Genomic DNA, 20,408 nt, shown 5'->3' on the forward strand with positions numbered 1-20,408 from the left:
TGTGATATTATTTGTTTTAGTTTTTTTTGGGGGGCAATTGCGAAAAAAAACATATAGTCATGCAAATGCAAAATACCGAAGATAACAGGTTAATAATTGTGTTTGAACGACATGTACAGCAAATTAATATGGAAAATGTTAGTTTGGCTTTATAAATATTTTGATATGAGCCTCACTGATGAGTCTTATGTAGACGAAACCGCGCGTCTGGCGTACTAATTTATAATCCTGTTACCTTTGATAACTAATAAGCTATAGGCATTAAACATTTTAAAAACAAGGACATATTCAAAAAGATTGATAACACAAGTTTCCAAAGAAAAGACTACATCATTGTGTCGATTAGATGTGTAACCGCTCTATGAATCTCCTAGTCTCTAAACTTGATAAACTGTATCACTACTGCTATGCATTTTTTAACTCAACTGTCTCTGATCAAATAGAAAGTTATGCGCTCAGAAAAGTGCTTTTCCCAGCCATATTCTATAGAAGCATGTCTCACAAAAAAATAAGCTACGAAAATTAAAAATATTTCTCTAACTCTTTGTCAATATATCCCTTTCTGCACCTTTGTATAAAAACATTTAAACATCTTGTGGTTCGTTTGGTCTCAGTTCTTCATTGCTTAAAATACGATTGTGCCGTCGAATTTTCTTCGTTTTTTTCTGAATTTTCTATTTTGACGGCATGAAAAAAAGCGACCATGCCTGATGACATCACATAGAAAGAACACATCTTTTTGCAGATTAGTTGCAAAGAAGGAAAATGTTTGCCTGCGTATTGTTTGAAAATCATTAGATAAACAGATTCAACCACCAAATTTTGTGTATACTACGATATTTATCCACTCCCGACAGTTAAATTTTAAATACTTAAAACGCGTGGCCAGCCTAATTTTTTAAATTTGAAAATTTAACTTTCTGGCTTATCGTATTACACTCGATGCAGTGGTATAATCTATATACATATATATATATATATATATTAATATATAACGTAGTTTTTCTACTTTTGATAATGTTGTTGTTTTCTCTAAAAAATATCTTAATGCATAAGTATATTTTAAATACAAAATATAGTTGAAATTATAACTAAAAAAGATAACGAAAGGCGGTGATACATCTTTATAGTGGTCGTACATTTGAATTTATGGATGGTTTAATTCTTTCCAGCACAGTATAATATTTTAGATCTTTGGGTTGAACTGCATTGATACTAGATATATACAATATACTCAAAGTCTGAATTAAATGAATGAAATATATGCCGAGGATATTCAGGAAATATAATTCATCTCGACTTAAGAAGTATGATGCCATACAAAACCCGACACATGATATTCACAGATAGTTGGGGTATATGTTGCAATACAATGCGAATCTTTGACAAAGTGTATGTAACAATAAAGAAATATTGAAAACATTAATATTTTTTCAAACTCTTTTTATTTGTTCAAAAGTTGACAAACTGTTCAAATGTCATATGATATAACCCTTCGCGCAATTAAACACAACAAAGAGTGTAAATTATTCTCTCTAAGCTAGTTCTTGTCATTGTCTGTTCTCAAACTGCCTATGTATTATTCCGTTCTTTACAAATTCATACTTCCAACATGGACTATAACAACTATAAAATAAATCTTGCTTCTAGTTCATTTCAAATTATCCATCTCTTCTTAATGTTTCCGTACTTGTACTGCAAAAGTCTATACTAATCGCATCAAATGCTAAGGATAAGATCCAAATAAAATTGAATTACTTCATGAAATTGGTTGTTCGTTCGATATGCATTGAACTCTAATTCAAGAATAATCTTCATTCAGGTCAAAGCTGTCCCATATCATTTTAGCAGTAACATTGCTCATCTTTGACTGTGCATCTACTGTTATAACAAGACCTTGCTTTTTTAAAACTTGTATTGTTGATTTACATCTTGAATGCATTGCATACATTAACGCTGTCCGCCCCTCGTTGTCTTTTGCATTAATATTAGCGTTGTTTTCTAGAAGTGTTGAAATAATCTCAATCTTCTCGTTGATGTCCCGATCACGTGCCTTCAATTTGCAGGCGAGCATTAATGGTGTTATTCCTGTATCGGTACAGAAATTGACTTCGTGGCCGCCATCTATCAAAATCTTGGCCAACTTAAACATCCCTGAGTCTAATGCTGACATCAGCTTACTTTCCATTCTCGATTTGAAGTAAATCATCAAACTTGATCTGTAATCATAAATGTATATGATAGTAATGCATGAAGACTACTGTTTCTCAATGTTTTATAGTCGCTGGAAATGTGTTAATTGGTTAGCAAACATACGATGACGGTTGATTGGTGACGTTATTTGCTACATTGATAGAGCAAGCATTCAAGAACTTGTTATCACAGGAAGTCGAAAAATAAGCGTTAGCACAATTTTAAATCATATAGAGCCTACTTATGACATTATCAAAGGTAACATTTTCTTCAATAGGTTATTCAAAAGGGATATACAAATATGTAGATGGGGATAATAAGAAACTATCAAGGTTTTACTTGAATTGGTGCAAATAAGCTATAAAATAATGAGATATGGTACATATATGATTGTCAATGGGAAAAACATACATCACAGTTGAAAGGACGGGATGTAGCAATTATGGGCAACATTACAGCCTTTTAAAAATGAAAATAACCCATACTGTACGGTAGAATTGAAAAGAACCAACATATGAAAAAATTCGATTGAGAAATCGAATGGCTGAATTAAAAAAAACAATCATTTTACGAAAACCTTTAAGCCAGACACGAATCAACGACAAGCAATGAACAATACACTCCTGGCTTTGAACAGACACAAACTCAACCTCAAACATGGGATCGTGGTATAACAATAAAGGGTAAGAAAATCTATAAAATTCAGTTTAAAAAGGTTTGACTTATTAGAAGGACACACCAAGAATACATCTTACAAAACACAGAGTGAACCTAGCGTTTACATCTCCACAACAAGACACTGAGTAAAGATCTGAGTATACTTGCAGTTATTGACAGCTAGTTTAAATCCAAAAACAACTGATAAAAAAATGTTATGTATATGAGACTTCAATATAAATCAGTTCACATCCAACATCAAATTGATTTATTGTAAAGACGTTTTAATCGGTCAGAGAAAATATGACCTTGTGCAATGCCAAACTGCGACATTGATATTAGCTTTCGACAGCAATTAATTTGTGATACCGAAATTTGAAAATTGAGAAGAAGGGCGGTAAGAATGATAAGCGAGTGTACTTCTTTTGTGTTATCCTAATAATGTCAAAGATGCTGGAACTAAAATCTATCAAACCTCTCCTAGTGGTGAACAAACATTCGCACAAATTTCTAAGAAGATACCATTCTTACATATTTTCATGTAAAGGACAAAACGTTTGGCTATCAAACAAAAAATCGATACAAAAATATGTGTAAAACAAAGGCAGCAGCGTGTTATTTTGAAGTAAGACAACTATAAGTGTGTCAACAATTAGGGAAAGAATGGGATTCTATATTATCAAATATGAGACCATTATACAGAGACAACGTGTATACATCAATAAAGAAATATTGAAATCATTAAGTTTTTTCATGATTGCTTAGCTTTTTTCTTATTTTTGACATAATTTGTACTATTGTGTATAGTTTATAATCTTTTATGAAAAAAAAAACCCCAAAAAAACACGAAATGAGCTAGTTACAAAACCAGGTTACATCTACATATTTTCTACATTAGGAAAAATGGGTACTAAAAAATATGGCAGTTGTGTTTGTTCTCTGATATTGGCATTTGAGTTCGGTGTTTGTGTTATTTTACTTTTACCAAATTTGATGCAACCTTTTCGTCTACATCAGACTGATCAAGGGCATGCTTTAGAACAGTTTACAGGCAAAAATCAATCATGAACTTGAATAGCATTGATCACTGATAATTTCGTAAAGTTGTTCAAAATATGTAAGAATTTTTAAAGTACTATGGGAACTAAGCATTAAGAGATAGATTATCTGGTACAAAAAGCGATAGAGATGAATATAATTTCACATTTAAATTAACAACTGTAAATGAATTCTAAATGAATGCTAAATGAATGCTTAGAACCATTGAGATGTTATTTATCTAATAACAAGTATCACTCTTTTAATATGTAAGTATATAGATATAGGAAGATGTGGTGTGAGTGCCAATGAGACAACACTCCATCTAAATAACAATTTTAAAAACGTAAACCATTATAGGTCAATGTACGGACTTCAACACGGAGTCTTGGCTCACACCGAACAACAAGCTATAAAGGACCCCAAAATTACAAGTGTAAAACCATTCAAATGAGAAAACCAACGGTTTAATCTATATAAAAAAAACGAGAAACGAGAAACACGTATAAATTACATATATAAACGACAACTACTGTACATCGGATTCCTTCTTGGGTTCAATAACTGAGTTTAAAGATTCGGAATGACTTTCAATTTCCCTTATAACATATGACTTTTGTCAGAAACTGATACCAGCTTATGCTGATGTGTCGATGATACAGAAACAGGCACAGTACGTGAAATGTTAATAGATAAAAGCAGAGAATTAAGTAGTGTGATACATTGTAACTAAAATAGTCACATATTCAAATGCTAGAGTCTAAAACAAGACATTCACAGGATTGTTTGACATTTAAAAAAGTTTCATTTACACATTTACCATTTGTGCTATCTCATGCAAAGATTATGCAAAAGACCCGAAGTAATTATGTAAAATAATCAACATCTATCTTAACCATATGAAAAGATCATGTCTCAATTTAATTGTATCACATTACTCAAAATGTTTTTTCTTTCATTTTTGTAATGTTTTTTTGAAGACCAGTGCAAAATCATTCATGCATGAGGAAAAATACACAATAATTAAAAGGGGCAATAGTTTCAGACGAACAGTACATAGAGCACGACAATATATAACTAATAATCCAAAATATAAGATAAGCAAGCATCAACTTTTTTTTTTATACAACACAATAATTTTGTTGAAATTATAGCACGTCTTGTATTTGGTAGCAAGAACATTCACCATGATCGGTTATGAAGAGTACTGATATTTCAATATTTTTTCTTGCATATTTTTTTTATCATTTTCAGTATAATATCATAGTTAGTTAGATCTCCGACAGGGTATATACTGTGACATTCCCGGCTTAGAGTTTATATCCCCTAAGCCGAAGGCGAAAGGGATATACGACCTTAGCCGGGAATGTCACAGTATATGTCCTGTCTGAGACCTGAATTAGAAATATATTACGGATTACCCCTGACTTAATGTTATTTTCCAGTGCAGGTAGTTGTTGAACATTTACAATGCAGCATGCATTTCCATTACATGTTTATTGTTTCTTTAGTATTTTGAGTAATCCATTTAAATCCAACTTTTTTATCTTGACAATTTTTTTTCCATTAAAAAATGGTTTCAATAAAGTTTTAGATACCATATTTTGTGTTTGTATGTGTGTGTGGGGCTTTGTTTTTTACAGCACATATATTAAAAACCCCAACCTGACATGTTCGGCATACGTGAAGTACGTCGTATATATCCTTGCAGTTTCCTGAATATATACTGACATCTCTGTGTTGTTATCCTATCATATATCTCGGCAAATTTGTAATCCGTACTATATAGATATATTGTGTATACAATTTTGTAAGCTGAAGAGTTAAATGTATGTGTCCTTGTTTTTAAGATAGAAGAAATCAAAAATTGAGCGGCAAACGAGAGACTGGTTACTGGTTGGGTGATATCCTCGGGACAACCAGTCAACCTGCACATGTATTGATCCATTGGTAGTCATAACATTGATGGAAACACGTTGACTGCTTTAGATGCACATTTTTTTTACTGCGATCCGTGCCGCAAAATATTTTTAAAACTCAAAAACATATTGAAAAAAATTATCGAAGAACTGGACTAACAGTTATCCGGCAGTGGTATTGACTTACCGGTATTCATACCATAAACAATAAACAGATACGAAAAATAATTAGCAATGTGCTAGGTTGTTACCAATTAACATATGTTTCTAAATTAAGGTCGACCAACTCAATGCTGTAATGTTATTCAAAATGTGTAAATTAGTATAAAAAAAAAACGAAAGCGATTTTTTTAGAACGTCATTAAATTTGCAGATAATTTGTATATCTATAATAATAAAAATATAAAAACAGAAACATTATTGAAAACACACTTTAAGTAAATGCTAAAGATTAAAGTTGAGTAGGAAGAATATTAAATTACTTTTTTGCGGACTCATTTTACATGTTTTATCTATCTTTGAGGTTTTGTTTAGGTTAGTCATAGATTTAAATATCAATTTTGTACGCATATCATTGGTTGCAGCGTTTATTGTATGCCATAAATATAAATTGATTAATGTTAATGCTTGAATAATTAATAAAAAAAAACAAAGATTATAACTTGTTAGCATGACTTGGTTTTCGTCTTCATGACACTCATCATAACACTAACTAGTGTCCTTAACATTGCAAAAAGCAAAGGAGTTCCCTTAGTACCAAAAATTACCCTGTCCAAAAAAAAATATGATTTCATCGGTAAGTAATTGACTATCGGCCTGTTTGCTATATGAAAACAAGTTTCAAAATGTCACTTATTCTGCATTATGGTGGTAAAAATGCAGAAAATCTTAAAAAATCATAGATTTCCGGAATTCACATGATTTTTTTGTTCTGATTCATCATTAACATGATTAAGGAAATGGATTATCAAAATATACATTATCATTTTTGGAAATTTTATAGTTGACTATGCGGTATGGGCTTTGCTCATAGTTGAAGGCCGTACGGATACCTATAGTTGCTAATGTTTGTGTCATTTTGGTCCTTTGTGGATATTTGTCTTATTGGCAATCATACCACATCTTCTTTTTTATATTGTTTAAGCTATAATTCATTTACCAAGAAAACATATATATTAATATATGTTGTTAGTCGATATTGTTGGCTAAAAAGGCAAAAAATCAACATATATCACAGCTTTCAGGAACTATTTTATTATTCATTGTTGATGATATTTAACGTAAAAAAGATTATTTAATTATATCTTTAAATATGTTATAATTATATTCTGACATAACTAGTTTTTATTATTTTTCTGAATTGATGTTTTGGGTTAAAAATGCAAAAAATCATCAAAAATCATACATTTCTGGATTCTATAAAAAACAATAATGTTATGATTCATCTATCAAGTACTTAATGATAGGATTTGACTGTGTGTTAGAAACAAGTCATTTCTCTTTAAAAAACTACATTTATTTATGTTTCGATTGATATTTTGGGGTCAAAAGGCAAAAATTTAACAAAAATTACAGATTTTCGGAAATATTTTGTAATTTGCAAAGTCGAATAGTAATCTTAACCTAAAATACCGAGGAAAAAAATTCAATTTAAAATTGCAAAGTCGAAAACGGGAAAATATTTTTTTTCAATTTTTGCGTATTCATTCTATAGAATAGGAGCAAAAACGCGAAATGGCTTTAACCGGCATTTATATTGAACACCATAATGTTTCGAATAATTCAACATTTGAAGGACCAAATGTTGCAAAACGCATGTCCTACCTCCATGACAAATATGTTGTTGTCCCCGCATATAAAAAAAGCCCCAAACAACATCGTTTTTGTGTGTAAATATAATTACATAAACTGCTTGATAAATGAATTAGGTATTCACAATTCACCAGAAATTCAACATAGACCCTCACGACACTTACCAAAGAGAAAATCATGGATAAGCATAGGTCTGTTCTATGTTCCTTTGGAATTCAACAAAAAAAAAAGAACTGGTTCTTCCATCACTGAAGTGGATGCCTAAACTACATCAGTGTCCTTTCGAACAACGGTATATTGCTGGGTTGTCCAAGTTCTCCATGAAATCTGTTTCCAAATGATTAACATCTATTTTATCAGCAATCAAAGACGGGCTCTAAACTTATTGTGAAACTGTCTATTCTAGAAGTGGCGTGTATCAGATGGGGATAGTAAAAATATCCAAAAATCGATCTTTTAGAGTCATACAATCGTAGACTCTCTCATCTTGCAATAGTATTAAGTGTTTGACTTTTCTACAATTTACACAAGTATTCCCTATTCAAAATAAAATAAACTTTGAAAGAGTTGGTATTACTTGGTTTCATTTTAAAAGAATGGCGCATGTAAATATATAGTCTTGATCAGGGATAAATCATACCCCGCCGCGTTTTTGCGCTTGTCCCAAGTCAGGAGCCTCTGGCCTTTGTTAGTCTTGTATTTTGTTAATTTTAGTTTCTTGTGTACATTTTGGAAATTAGTATGGCATTCATTATCACTGAACTTGTATATATTTGTTTAGGGGCCAGCTGAAGGACGCCTCCGGGTGCGGGAATTTCTCGCTACATTGAAAACCTGTTGGTGACCTTCTGCTGTTGTTTTTTTTTTATTTGGTCGGGTTGTTGTCTCTTTGACACATTCCCCATTTCCATTCTCAATTTTAATTTTATTTGTAAAGAATCACTCTGATTCAAACAAAAAATTCTTTCGTATACCTCATGTGATGTTCTTACAATTGCCGGTCTTTTGTGTTTTCTGTTTATGGTGGCATTTGAAATGGACTGTCTTTAAGTTTTATGTCACTTCGTCAAATGTTACAGCATTTTGATTATACAGAACAATTGATATCAGTGTTGAAGGAATTAATACCGATAATTATAAACTTCCTTGTAATCTGGCAAATACGGAACCTCCTGCAAAAAGTCTTGGTTGATTGCGTCTGTTTGTTTCATCATCGGATCTGATTTAGTCCATAAGATATTTGAAATAGTCAACAATTTCTATCGACCATTGATTGCAATTTTACCTTGTGTTGAGGTAGTGATGAATATATCTTTTGTTTTTTTTTGTTGATGATATAAAAGGTTGTTATCTGTGTATACTAGTTTTAACCATTTTATTTAGCCTTACAGTATGTCCTTTATAGTTCCTGATATTTTTGCAAGGTCATATACCGGGTCTCAAATTTCCAGGTGAAGGTAAACTGTCCATTGCCGTCCATTCTATACTTCATATGTTGGATTTGGTTCATAAAAATAAATAATAGAAGTCGACGTATATCCTTCACCTACGCCATAGTTTACACTGAACATGAATATTATCATTGTCGGGAAGCTTTGAGAAGTAATATTGGACTGATTTCGTATGATGATAGTATTTTCCATATTCTTGCGCATGCATCAACTTTGCAACTTCGTCATGCAAAGTTATGTTTTTTTGTCATTGGTCTTAAACAAAAACATCCCATTAGCCAATATTACTGTATGTGTACATGTAACATATATAAAATCGATTTGATTTTCACCTAACAATATCTGTTAAAACACTAGGTGATTATACTATTGTCCTAACGCTGTCCTTAACATACATACTTACTTACGTATCCTCTTCGCTCCGATCTGAGCATAAGGTCAACACAAGTCCTCGCCATTCTGGTGTGTTCTTTGCCATTGTTTCTGCCTCTCCCCATGTCATTTTTAGGTCTTTTAATTCATTTTCTATTGTCCTCCGCCATATTGTTTTGGGACGTCCTCTTGGTCTCTTTCCCTGTGGTGTCCATCTATGGACTGTTTTTGTTATGCTTGAGTTTTCCTTTCTCAAAACATGTCCAAGCCACCGGAAGCGCTTCTGTGTTATCTCGTCGATAATACATGACGACTCTGTCATTTTTAGTAGGTTGGTGTTCGAGATGATGTCCTTAACATATGTTTTAATAAATAAATGAACTTAGTAAAATCGTCAGAATGTTATGATTCTATATGTCATGATAATAATAAAGGTATGACTGTTACTTTTATTTTTCACTTTTAGATCATAGATGTAAAAGAAAATTCTTTAATTGTCTTTAAGAACTTTGGCGATTCTTCTTTGTATTTTTAAATAACATAATAATTTATTAATGCTATTGTACTTTTGTTAACAGATTAAATATACAATGGTATGTCTTATTTTTCAATATCAAATCACATTCTGTGTTTAAAAACTCTCAAGAAAGAGAAATATTGGAACAGTTACACCATAAAATTTGTAAGCTGAAAATTGTACTTATTGAAGGCGTATTCCTAAAATTAAATTACCATTCCAGAATACATAGAATTTTTTTTTAAATGCACAAAACATTTTTGAAAAACAACAGTTAACGCAAAACATCATTTCCACAACTAATGTGAATAACTTGAATACTTATACAATAAAAAAACAACATAGAAGATCATTTGCTCTAGATATAAAAAAGAAGTAGTGGCGTGACAGTAGCCAACGGAACAATTCTTCCCAAAAAACATTGTAACAAGGAAATTAACAACTACAGGTCACCGTACTGCCGTTAACAGTGACGCCTGTCGTGGTTTTTTTTTTATTTACTCTGATTTTATCAAGTGATTAAGTATTAAGCAAACATAGTTTAATCTCACCCTGATACCCTACGGCATTACCAAATTTGTCAAAATCGGCGTTGCTTCTATCCCTGTAATCTGCATGATAGTGTGTACAACTTATCAACCTAAACTTGTTTTTCTTGATAAAAGATTTACAAGACTGTAAACAAACAAACATAAAAGTAACATCTAGACAAAAAAGGATGAACACCTCTTTTAAATAAACTAGGCGATCAAAGGAGCTCCAGAAGGAAGCAAATGTTACGCCACAGCTAGTTTATTTCGACAACTTATGTTTCTTAAACACAATATCTGTATTTTTTTCTAATCCGAAATACTACCACCTGGGCTGGTCATACAACAGAGAAATGAAAGTCCATTATTGGAGGTATTTACTCAGCGGTAGAAATAACACTAACTTGCATACAGTGTTTAAAAGTAATAGAAACAATCAACTCTGTGTTAGGTATTTTCTAAATACAGATCAAACAAACCTATGTTGTCTTGTTATTCAAATGTGTAAATAAGTATAAAAAAAAATATGCTAGAACGTCATTAAGTCCTGATATCTTGCTGATAATTAACATGTCAGTAAAAAAATAGTTCATTGACTGTATCTAATAAACACTATAATAACTAGCAAAATATCGAAATGTGGTAAGAAGAATATTACTTTTATTTTCTTTGTGCTCATTTTATCTACTTTTTGTTTTTTTTATTGGTAAATTCTGGTTTGGTAAGTTTATATCTACTTATCGTATGTGCAACAATGCTTGAAACATTAATGGTATGTCATAGACATTAGTTGATGGTAGAAATATTTAATTAAAAAACCGTAGCTTATGATTTGGTAAACAAGACGTGTGTTTTTTTTTTAAATTTAGTCTTTCTAATTATGTGTCCTTTCGTAAATAAATGAATGTTCAGAACAAATAATATTTTATATTTTTTTATCAATACAAAAGTTCTGACAATTGGAAGAGGGATATTATTAGGAACGAAACGTCTTTAAGCAGCAGTATTGGAATAGTGAGTAAACGACCTCATCGAAGATAATAGTTTTCATTTAAAATTGGTACATCAGACGCACATTTTTTCCTGTATTAGACCTTTGTGAAGCGCTCGAATCAAAACAATGATGTCAGGTACAAGTCGGTCATGTAATAATAGAGGGTATCAAGACTGAGTTGTGGCTACGATCAATGACTCCCCTCCGTCAGCATCTATGTGAAACCTATCACTCAAAAAACTTGTGACGCCGTCCGTGTATTCCACAAACAGATGACTTAGACTTTAAAACTTTGAATTGGAACCCTTTGTTTAATATTATCCATTTATCTATTTTAGAGATCGTTATTATATATTCTTGACATTCTAAGTTTAAGGTTAGATTTTATTTCATAATGAATACATACAAAAGCGCTACGGACACGACAAAAGTTTAGATGTTTTTAAAATTTTACATTATCATGTTTATATCTTAAGATGTGTGTTAGATAACTTTGATCACTTAGATAAACTAATACAGTTATTAAATGATAGATTATTAGGTGTGGTTTGTGTAACTTGAAAACTATTTAAATGTTGCTGTGTATTTTATCTAGATGTGCTAACACTATTTGCTCATTGTCGAGCATCATTACTCATAGTTTGAACTTATAACCTGACATTAACAGCACGCTTAAAGACAGACTTCTGGAGAGTTGTCTTATTGGCAATCAAACCACATGTTTTTATATTGACATTTCAACTTTTATTTCATAAGTGAACATATGTGATTTTATCGAGATAAAAATAAAGCTTAATATAAAATTCTACAAAAAAAATATATTGATATCATTCTGATTAATCGGATGCTCAAAAGTTATTATGTAACATTACTCAGGTTGCTCGATTTGTGAAATTTAGAAAAGAAATTTTCATTTTTATTGTAAGCTTAATCGTCAAAAGCAAGTTATGAATCTTTTCTTATGAAGAATAGACAATACATATATATGTAAATACACCAAAAAACTATAACTAAAATAAAAGCAAGAACAACACAGAACCTTTAAAACAAATTTAAGGTATTTTGGATGTTACGAAAGGAAACTGATCTCATTCAACATAAAGCCCCTGTCGTGTAGATTTTAAAGGACTGACTGTCATATTTTTTCTGTCTATGACGAAATAACAGAAAAAAATGGTGCACACTGAATAACGCGCGTAACGGGTTTTTTTTAACAGTGTGCACCACTTTTTCATGTTATTTCGAATAGACAGAAAAAATATTAGTCATTTCTTATAATTTAATTCTAAATTCCATTTTTTTACCTTAGAAAACCATGGAAAAACGTTGATGACGTCATGGTCGTATGACTTAATTTATGTCTATGGGATGATAACAAAATAACATCAGCCAATCAGTAGACGCGACACATTCAAAATTAAATTATTTTAGAACAAACAGCAAATAGGGATAACATGATATATTTTCATTCCAGTACCGACATACTAGCTATTCGAGATACTAACGGGGATATACAGATAAATATAGATTTATGTGTACTAGACTAGTTATGACATAACCGATACTAAATTTTCGTCATCAAATGCGAATTGATAATTAATGTTCCTTCAGGGATACTCGAGACCGACATTATAACATGTAAAAACCAATTAAAAGAGGAAAGGCTCATAAACCAAAAGAACAAAAGGACAAAAAGTAAAGCCATATTACGGGAAGGAATCAGTACTTTGTGTGATGGATATTTACTTTTCTCCCCGCAGTTTACCAAACTTTTTAAAATAAACAAACAGTCGTGTTGACAATAAGATATTGGTATTGTTAAGTCAGTGCTAAAGTAGTGTCTACTTGGCTGGTGATAACATCAAAAGTATCGATCTATTAGTAGTAAAATTATAAACACTACAAATTTGTTTGCCTCAAATGCATATTTCGACTATAACAAATGTCTCTTCAGTGATGCTCAGGGTCAGAATCCTTAAATATTGCATAACTATTTAAAAGGCGATGATTTTTTTAAACGAAAAAGAACTATAACGTAAAGTTTACACTGTCAAAGAATCTAAGCTTTGAATAAGGTGATATAGTCCTTTTTTCTTGTCTTACCAAAGTGCTGGCTACATGCTGGTCATAACCAAGGGAAAATATCAGTCCACCACCGGAGGTATTGCCTCAGCGGTAGTCATATCATTGACAATTAACATCATTTAACATTTATGAAAAAAACAATCAATACTGCGCTAGGTCGTAACCATAAACTTATGTTTTCTAAATAAAGGTCGACCAACTCTTTGTTGTATTGTTATGCAAAAAGTGTAAATTAGTATGAAAATACGAAGACGATATGTTCGAACGTCATCAGTTGTGATGCTTATTTGTTTATTGATAAACAGTGACTATACCATGTATACCGATAACATACTCTGATAAGAGGCAAAACATCGAAATTAGATTAGATGAATATTAATTTATTTCGTTGGACACGTTTTATTTACGTTTTGGTAATCGTTTGGTTATTTCGGATTAAAATCTATTATTGGCATGTGCAGCACTAATAGAAGCATTTAGGGTATACTTCAAACGTACGTTGATGTTAAAGTTAAGGGTCGAATTTAATCTTGTTTGTGTACTGGCCAGTAGCACCAGCGGATTGAAAAATCTGCTGGTCCGGCTTCAAATCTATTGGTCGTGCAAATATGACATTCATTTGACAAATTCTAATATAAATGATACATGTTTCCTTTTATTTTCATGCTTTCTTTTGCATATGTTACACAACAAAAAGAGAGAGAGTTCTGATCCTTTTGAAAATGTTAGAATTATTTTCAATACCTTTGATTCATTAGGTGTTTTACTCTCCTTTATCCCGCATATTTTTATTTTTGTTCTGATTGTTTATGAGTAAGTACAGAATCTAACTAAAAATTTGAAGAATCTGTTTCAAAAGTACATTTCTTATTTAGGTCTGTCACTGCAAATTTTTTCACATGATATAAAATTCATAACATCGTGACGGATTATATGATTTAACCATTCACGATCTTTTTCACAGGATTTTTTAAATTTACGTTTCTTTTTATCATTTTCATAAACTTTATCCCGATCTTCCTTTTGAATGTAAGTTATTTTTTTTGTCCGGTGGTTCAACTCCTTCCAACATTTAAAATTTTTAATTTTACGGACGCCATCATGGGTTGGTTGACCGTTATGGAATATACGTTTCACAGATGGTATCTGTGTTTCTTATTTCGTAAGTACAACCCTGTTCCCTTTCTACCAATACCACGGAATTAGACTATTAACCAGGTTTGTGATAACATTGACAACACGACGAGTGCCATATGTTGAGCAATATCAGCTTATCGTTCAGGAGCATCTGAGATCATCCCATGCTGTTTGCTGGTCTTTGTGTTGCTGACTCTTAAGATTTTAATGTTGTGTCTTGTGTTTTGTTGTTTGTCTGTTTGTTTATTTTCTGTTTTAGACATGGCGTTTCCAGTTTGTTTTCGATCTATGAATTTGTATGACCCTTGTTGAAATTCAGGCTTGTTTCCTGTGTTTATTTGTTTAAACTACTTCAGTTTTTCATTTTGATTTGTTAATATATGTGTAGGGCTATGTGCAAGGTTTTATTCTTGTAGTTTAGTGAATTTTTGTAAATTAAAAAACATTCTTGATATGGTAAGTTTCATGGGCTCTAGTTTATAACTATTATGCAAAGCAGTATAGGCAATATCCTTCATTTACGTCAAGAGTCATTTGTTGTATAATGAAAATGGTTCCATCCAAATTTTTGGAGTTCTGGTGAGTGCCAATAACTTTGTTTGAAGTCCATAAGATTTGTATATAAATCTTAGATTTGAAACCCCTGTAAGTAAAAAGCAAGATCAAATTTCTAATTAGTATTGAAACATACGTAGGCTTTCGCGATAAACTATAATGCCCATTGTACATTTATTAAACATAGAAAAATATAAGTATAATTATGTGGAAATTGTTTAACACATAAGTATTTTCACCTTAATATATTTGTTAAAATGCACTATGTGATAATACTTTGTCCTTATGCTGTCCTTAACAACTAAAATAATAAGTAATTGATTTTTATGAAAAGCTCAGAATGTTATGAATTGATATGTCATTGTAATTTATATTTTAGCTTTGACTTTTAATTATCCCTTTTTGATACTTTATAATACATGTAAAATCGTGATGTTGAATATATAATCAATTGTTAATGCTAAATACATATTAACAAGTTTTATCACCGATCTTTGGCTATTTCACTTTTGATATTAACAAATACTCAATGAATATTAAATTAGATGCCGGTTAAAATAATCTGATCTCTAAGAAAATGCAACTGGTTCATTTTTTGACTAATTGCATGGCACATTTATCTTAGAGGAATATTAAATTCATTTTCGTTGAGCACATTTTATTAAATTTTTGGATAATGGTTTTATAAGTTCAGGTTTCAATCTACTTTTGGTATGTACATAAACTAATTGAAGCATGTACGGTATGCTTCAAACATACGTTAATGGTAAAATAGTTCTTCATAACACTTATCATACAATATCAGTGTCCCTTCACATTTTATTCCATATCAATATAAAAAAGGCTGACAGTATTGAATGTTTGTACGATCTTATCATAGATATCAGGGTTATAACTTGACAGACACACATCTCGTGGTTTTTGACTCATATGTAGACAATTGAAAGGTTCAACTAAAAACAAAGTAAAAATCATACAAATGCCAATATATGCCCGAGTGTAGATACAATATAGCTTTACATGTCCTGATAGTTCTACATCATATCAACAGTTAGAAATGGATTAATAGTCGTGTATTATCATATCATTTCTAATGTGTCTTCAGAGAGATATTCACAGTTGACTTATGTAATTCAAATATTCTAGTACATTTTACTAAGTTTTTGTAACCTAGTAAGATGGTGATAAAACATTACAAATACATTACTAATTTCAGATTTAAAGCATTTTGTCGGGGTTTGTGTAGGTTTTTTGTAAGTTTTTGTTTTGCCATAGCCTGGTCGGTTTGGTGTTTATTTTGAGTTTGAATATATCCGTGATATCTTCCACCTCTCTTTTATGTCACTTACTTCTTTTTTCGATAATAGACTATAACATTACCACAAGGTTCTTCAATTATTTCCTGTTTGTAATCAAACGTATAGCCTGTCCGATGGTGTAAGAAATTACCGGTATATATTCACCAACATTTATTAACAGGAAATACGAGGTAGTCAGTTTTTCTCTTTACTTTCCGCCTCAAGATGAAAGTTACTTTTGGTTTTGATAAAAAAAAAAACATGCTTTAAACGACGCCCTAGCAAACTAAAAGTCTCTTTTTATATTTAGTCCGGGATGTTCTGATAATGTTTATGTGGTCTTGTTTGGCCAAACTATTTTTTTGTCTTTTGTGGAGACATTTTTTATTACATTCTTTTTGTCATATCGTATAATTTTGAAGCATTTTTATTCATACAGGGGAACTGACATTTTTCCATTGTTTTCATAGATGGTCATTGCTCTTAATTTAACACTATAATGAGGTGTAATCGTATATGTTATATGGAGATGTGAATTCTAATTTTAACTACTTATTGACCCGCACATTTCCCATGAGTTGTACACATTTTGGCAAGGTCCTTTGCATTGCATAAAGTCCATTGATGCCAATTCTTTAAAGCGGTGTTTATTCGTTGGATTGATCTTAATACCACAATTTATAGCAGTAGAGGCTATATCCTTGATAAATGATAGATTTTAGATTGACTTGTTAAAAGTTAGTATTGTTGGGAGGTTCGGCTAGACATAATATCATGTTCTACCCACGATTTGTTTCCTGTTCTATGACAAGTCAGGAAAATGACAGTTGTTATAAAGTAGCTCGCTTCTATTGATGTTTGTGATAATTACCGCAGTTCCACTAGGCCACGATTGCACTACGATCAGTGAAAAAAAATGTAAATTTTGATGATCGTAGTTCGATCGTGTGGATCGCAGTAAGGTCGTATCACGATCGTGGTGAGGTCTTTAAGACCGTGATGAGCGTGGCCAACTTTGAACATGTTCCAAACAATTGTGGTGCGGTCGTGGTAAAATCAGGTCGTAGTAGAAGAGTAGTGAGAGCGCACTAATGTCTTCGGAAGATCGCAAAGGTCGCTGTACCATCGTAGCCAGAGCGTAGCGAAAGCGTGATTCTATTCGGAGATACTGCACAACGATCTCACAGCGACGTTATTACGACCTGACTACGACCATCACGTTCTCAACCCGACCCAAATACACTTCCACTACGACTATATCACGTTTACATCACGCTGTTCCAGACCATAGTACGATTCTAGCACGCCCTGCCCGTCCTTATGACGCTCTTCTTACGACCTGACTACTACGACCATCATTTTCGTTGTCATCTTCACATAAAATATATTATATATCTCCAGGTTTCATTTGTCTGTATGTAGTTCTTGTCCTTTTTCTTTAACGGCCTAACCCTGCTTCTCGTTTATATAGATTTGACCGTTGGTTTTCCCGTTTGAATGGTTTTACACCAGTAGTTTTTTGGGCCCTTTGTAGCTTGTAGTTCGGTGTGAGCCAAGGCTTCGTGTTGAAGGCCATACCTTGGCCTGTAATTGTTTTCTTTTATAAATTGTTACTTGGGTGCAGATTTGTCTCATTGTCACTCATACAACATCTTCCTTTTATCTATGTGTCATTTCTTCTATCGTTTCCTAAAATATCGTCATTTGAGTTTGATGGACCAGCAAAAGGTTGTAATTTAGGTTGGATTAGTCGGTCCGAAAACTCTGCTTGACCAGGATTCGTTACTATCAGAGCTCCCTCTGCCTCTACATCAATCCCTACCAACACGCCCACGTGTTCTAGACGATTTTGGTGGCATGACTGTATTGTTTCCGAGGTATCTTTGTATTAATCGTCGCGGGATTGTTGTAGAAGCGTAATGAGGACGTAGTAGCATCGTGAAAGCAACGAAAATTTACATGTTCATGCCACTCATAACGCGACCTCACAACGACTGTGGTCTAGTGGGACTGGGGCTTACGTTTTTGTTGCACTTTAGTATTGTTGTTGTTCCATTGTTTTATGTTGTAGTTTGTGAGTTTCTCTCGGTTTTAATTTGTAACCCGTGTTGTCCCTAACCGAATTTTAGACTTATGAACAGCGATATACAACTGTGCCTCATTTTTATGATGGTTTTAATCCGTAGTGGAATTCATACGCTTTTAGTATATGTTATTATACATGTTATATAACTGCAGTTTAGTCAATGTTGCAATTTGTTTTCTTACAAAGTACTCATTTTCATGGCTGCTCCGGTTCTATGTACACAGTTGAAAACGATTGCAAATTTACTTGTTAAAAGTTTTATTTTTACATACATCTTAGAAAATTTGGTACGTCGTACAAGACAGGAGTGTTTTGATCCTGAATCAATTGAACATTATACATGTTATAAATGCTGTGAATTTATATAACACTTGAAAATACAATTGTACGTATCACATTTAAATACAGAAGTCGATTCGGTTTTTACATAACGATATCTATAAATAGGCACTAAATGATTATACAAATATCCTGATGATGTCCTCAAAATTTGATATAATTAAAAAATGATCTTGACAAAATGTTATCAAAGTACATGCTTTAATAATAACGTGAAAACTGTGACTTTTCATTTTCACATCTCGATCCTTGATACAATATTTAATAGGCACTTTTTTTTAATGTCCTGAATAGTTTAACGTTGACTGAATGATAACAGGTTCTTGTCATATACATATTATCTTCGAACGTTTGCTAAACCACGTTTGATATAAAAAAATATTATAATACATTAGAGGTTATCAATTAGAGACCAATTTATAATCTATAGGCAAATGACATCAATAATTTATTAATGATATTATTATCTACAGACTTTGCCGATCAAACCTTGATATGAGCCTCCGGGCGCGGGAGTTTCTTGCCACATTGGAAACCCAATGGTGGCCTACGGCTGTTGTCTGCTCTATGGTCGGGTTGTTGTCGCCTTGACTCATTCCCTATTTCCATTTTTAATTTAATTGATTTTATAATATTATTATCTAAAATAAATCATTAAATAGAGACATCTCTTAACAAATGATATCAATAATTTATTAATGATATTGTAATTTTGTTGAAAAGTTGTAAAAATGGGTAGCATCTTATTTATCATGATCAAATCACAATCTGTGTTTAAAACCACTCAAAGGTCCTTAATTCCGACCAATACAATAGAAGTAATGTTATGTCAGTACCAAAGTAGTACTTTCTTCTTTGGTGATACCATCAAAGGTATCGACCTATTAAAAGTAATGTTATTAACACGATAAATTTGACCGCATTAAATGCATATTTCGATTACTAATGTCTCTTCAGTAATGCTTAGGAAAAAACTATTGTAAACTCCCATAATAATAATTAAAAAAGGCTAAAAGCTTTAAAAAAACAGATAAACGTATAGGTTAGACTGGGAAAGAATCAGAGCTTTGTATTAACGAGATATATTCCTTATTTTCTTGTTTATGCCGACATACTGGCCACTGGCTGGTCATAACCCAGAGGGATAACAGTCAACCATCAGAGGAAGTCATATCAATAAATATTAACAGCATTTAACAGTTATGAAAAACAACCAGCATTGTGCTAGGTCGTAACATAAAAACGTATGTTTTCTAAATATAGGTCGACCAACTCTTTGCTGTATTGTTATTCAAACGTGTAAATTAGTAAGAAAAAAAAGAATACGATTTGTTAGAACGTCATCAGTTGTAATGCTAATTTGTTTATTGACAAATAAAACCCCCTTCCAGATATAAGCAATGACTATACCATCTATCTAACAAG

The 20,408-nt window shown here is 32.0% G+C and overlaps 1 protein-coding gene across 1 annotated transcript; it reads right to left on the reverse strand.

Moving 5' to 3' along the window:
- Window positions 1–1,801: 1,801 nt before the first annotated feature.
- Window positions 1,802–9,764, reverse strand: LOC134717640 (putative ankyrin repeat protein RF_0381). Its single transcript, XM_063580134.1, has 2 exons — window positions 9,478–9,764; window positions 1,802–2,219 (listed from the first exon to the last, which is right to left on the reverse strand). The coding sequence occupies exons 1-2, from the start codon at window positions 9,762–9,764 to the stop codon at window positions 1,802–1,804; spliced, it is 705 nt and encodes a 234-aa protein (XP_063436204.1).
- Window positions 9,765–20,408: the final 10,644 nt, after the last annotated feature.

The sequence above is a fragment of the Mytilus trossulus genome, chromosome 5 (genome assembly GCF_036588685.1).
Source record: "Mytilus trossulus isolate FHL-02 chromosome 5, PNRI_Mtr1.1.1.hap1, whole genome shotgun sequence".
Classification (NCBI taxonomy): Eukaryota; Metazoa; Mollusca; class Bivalvia; order Mytilida; family Mytilidae; genus Mytilus; species Mytilus trossulus.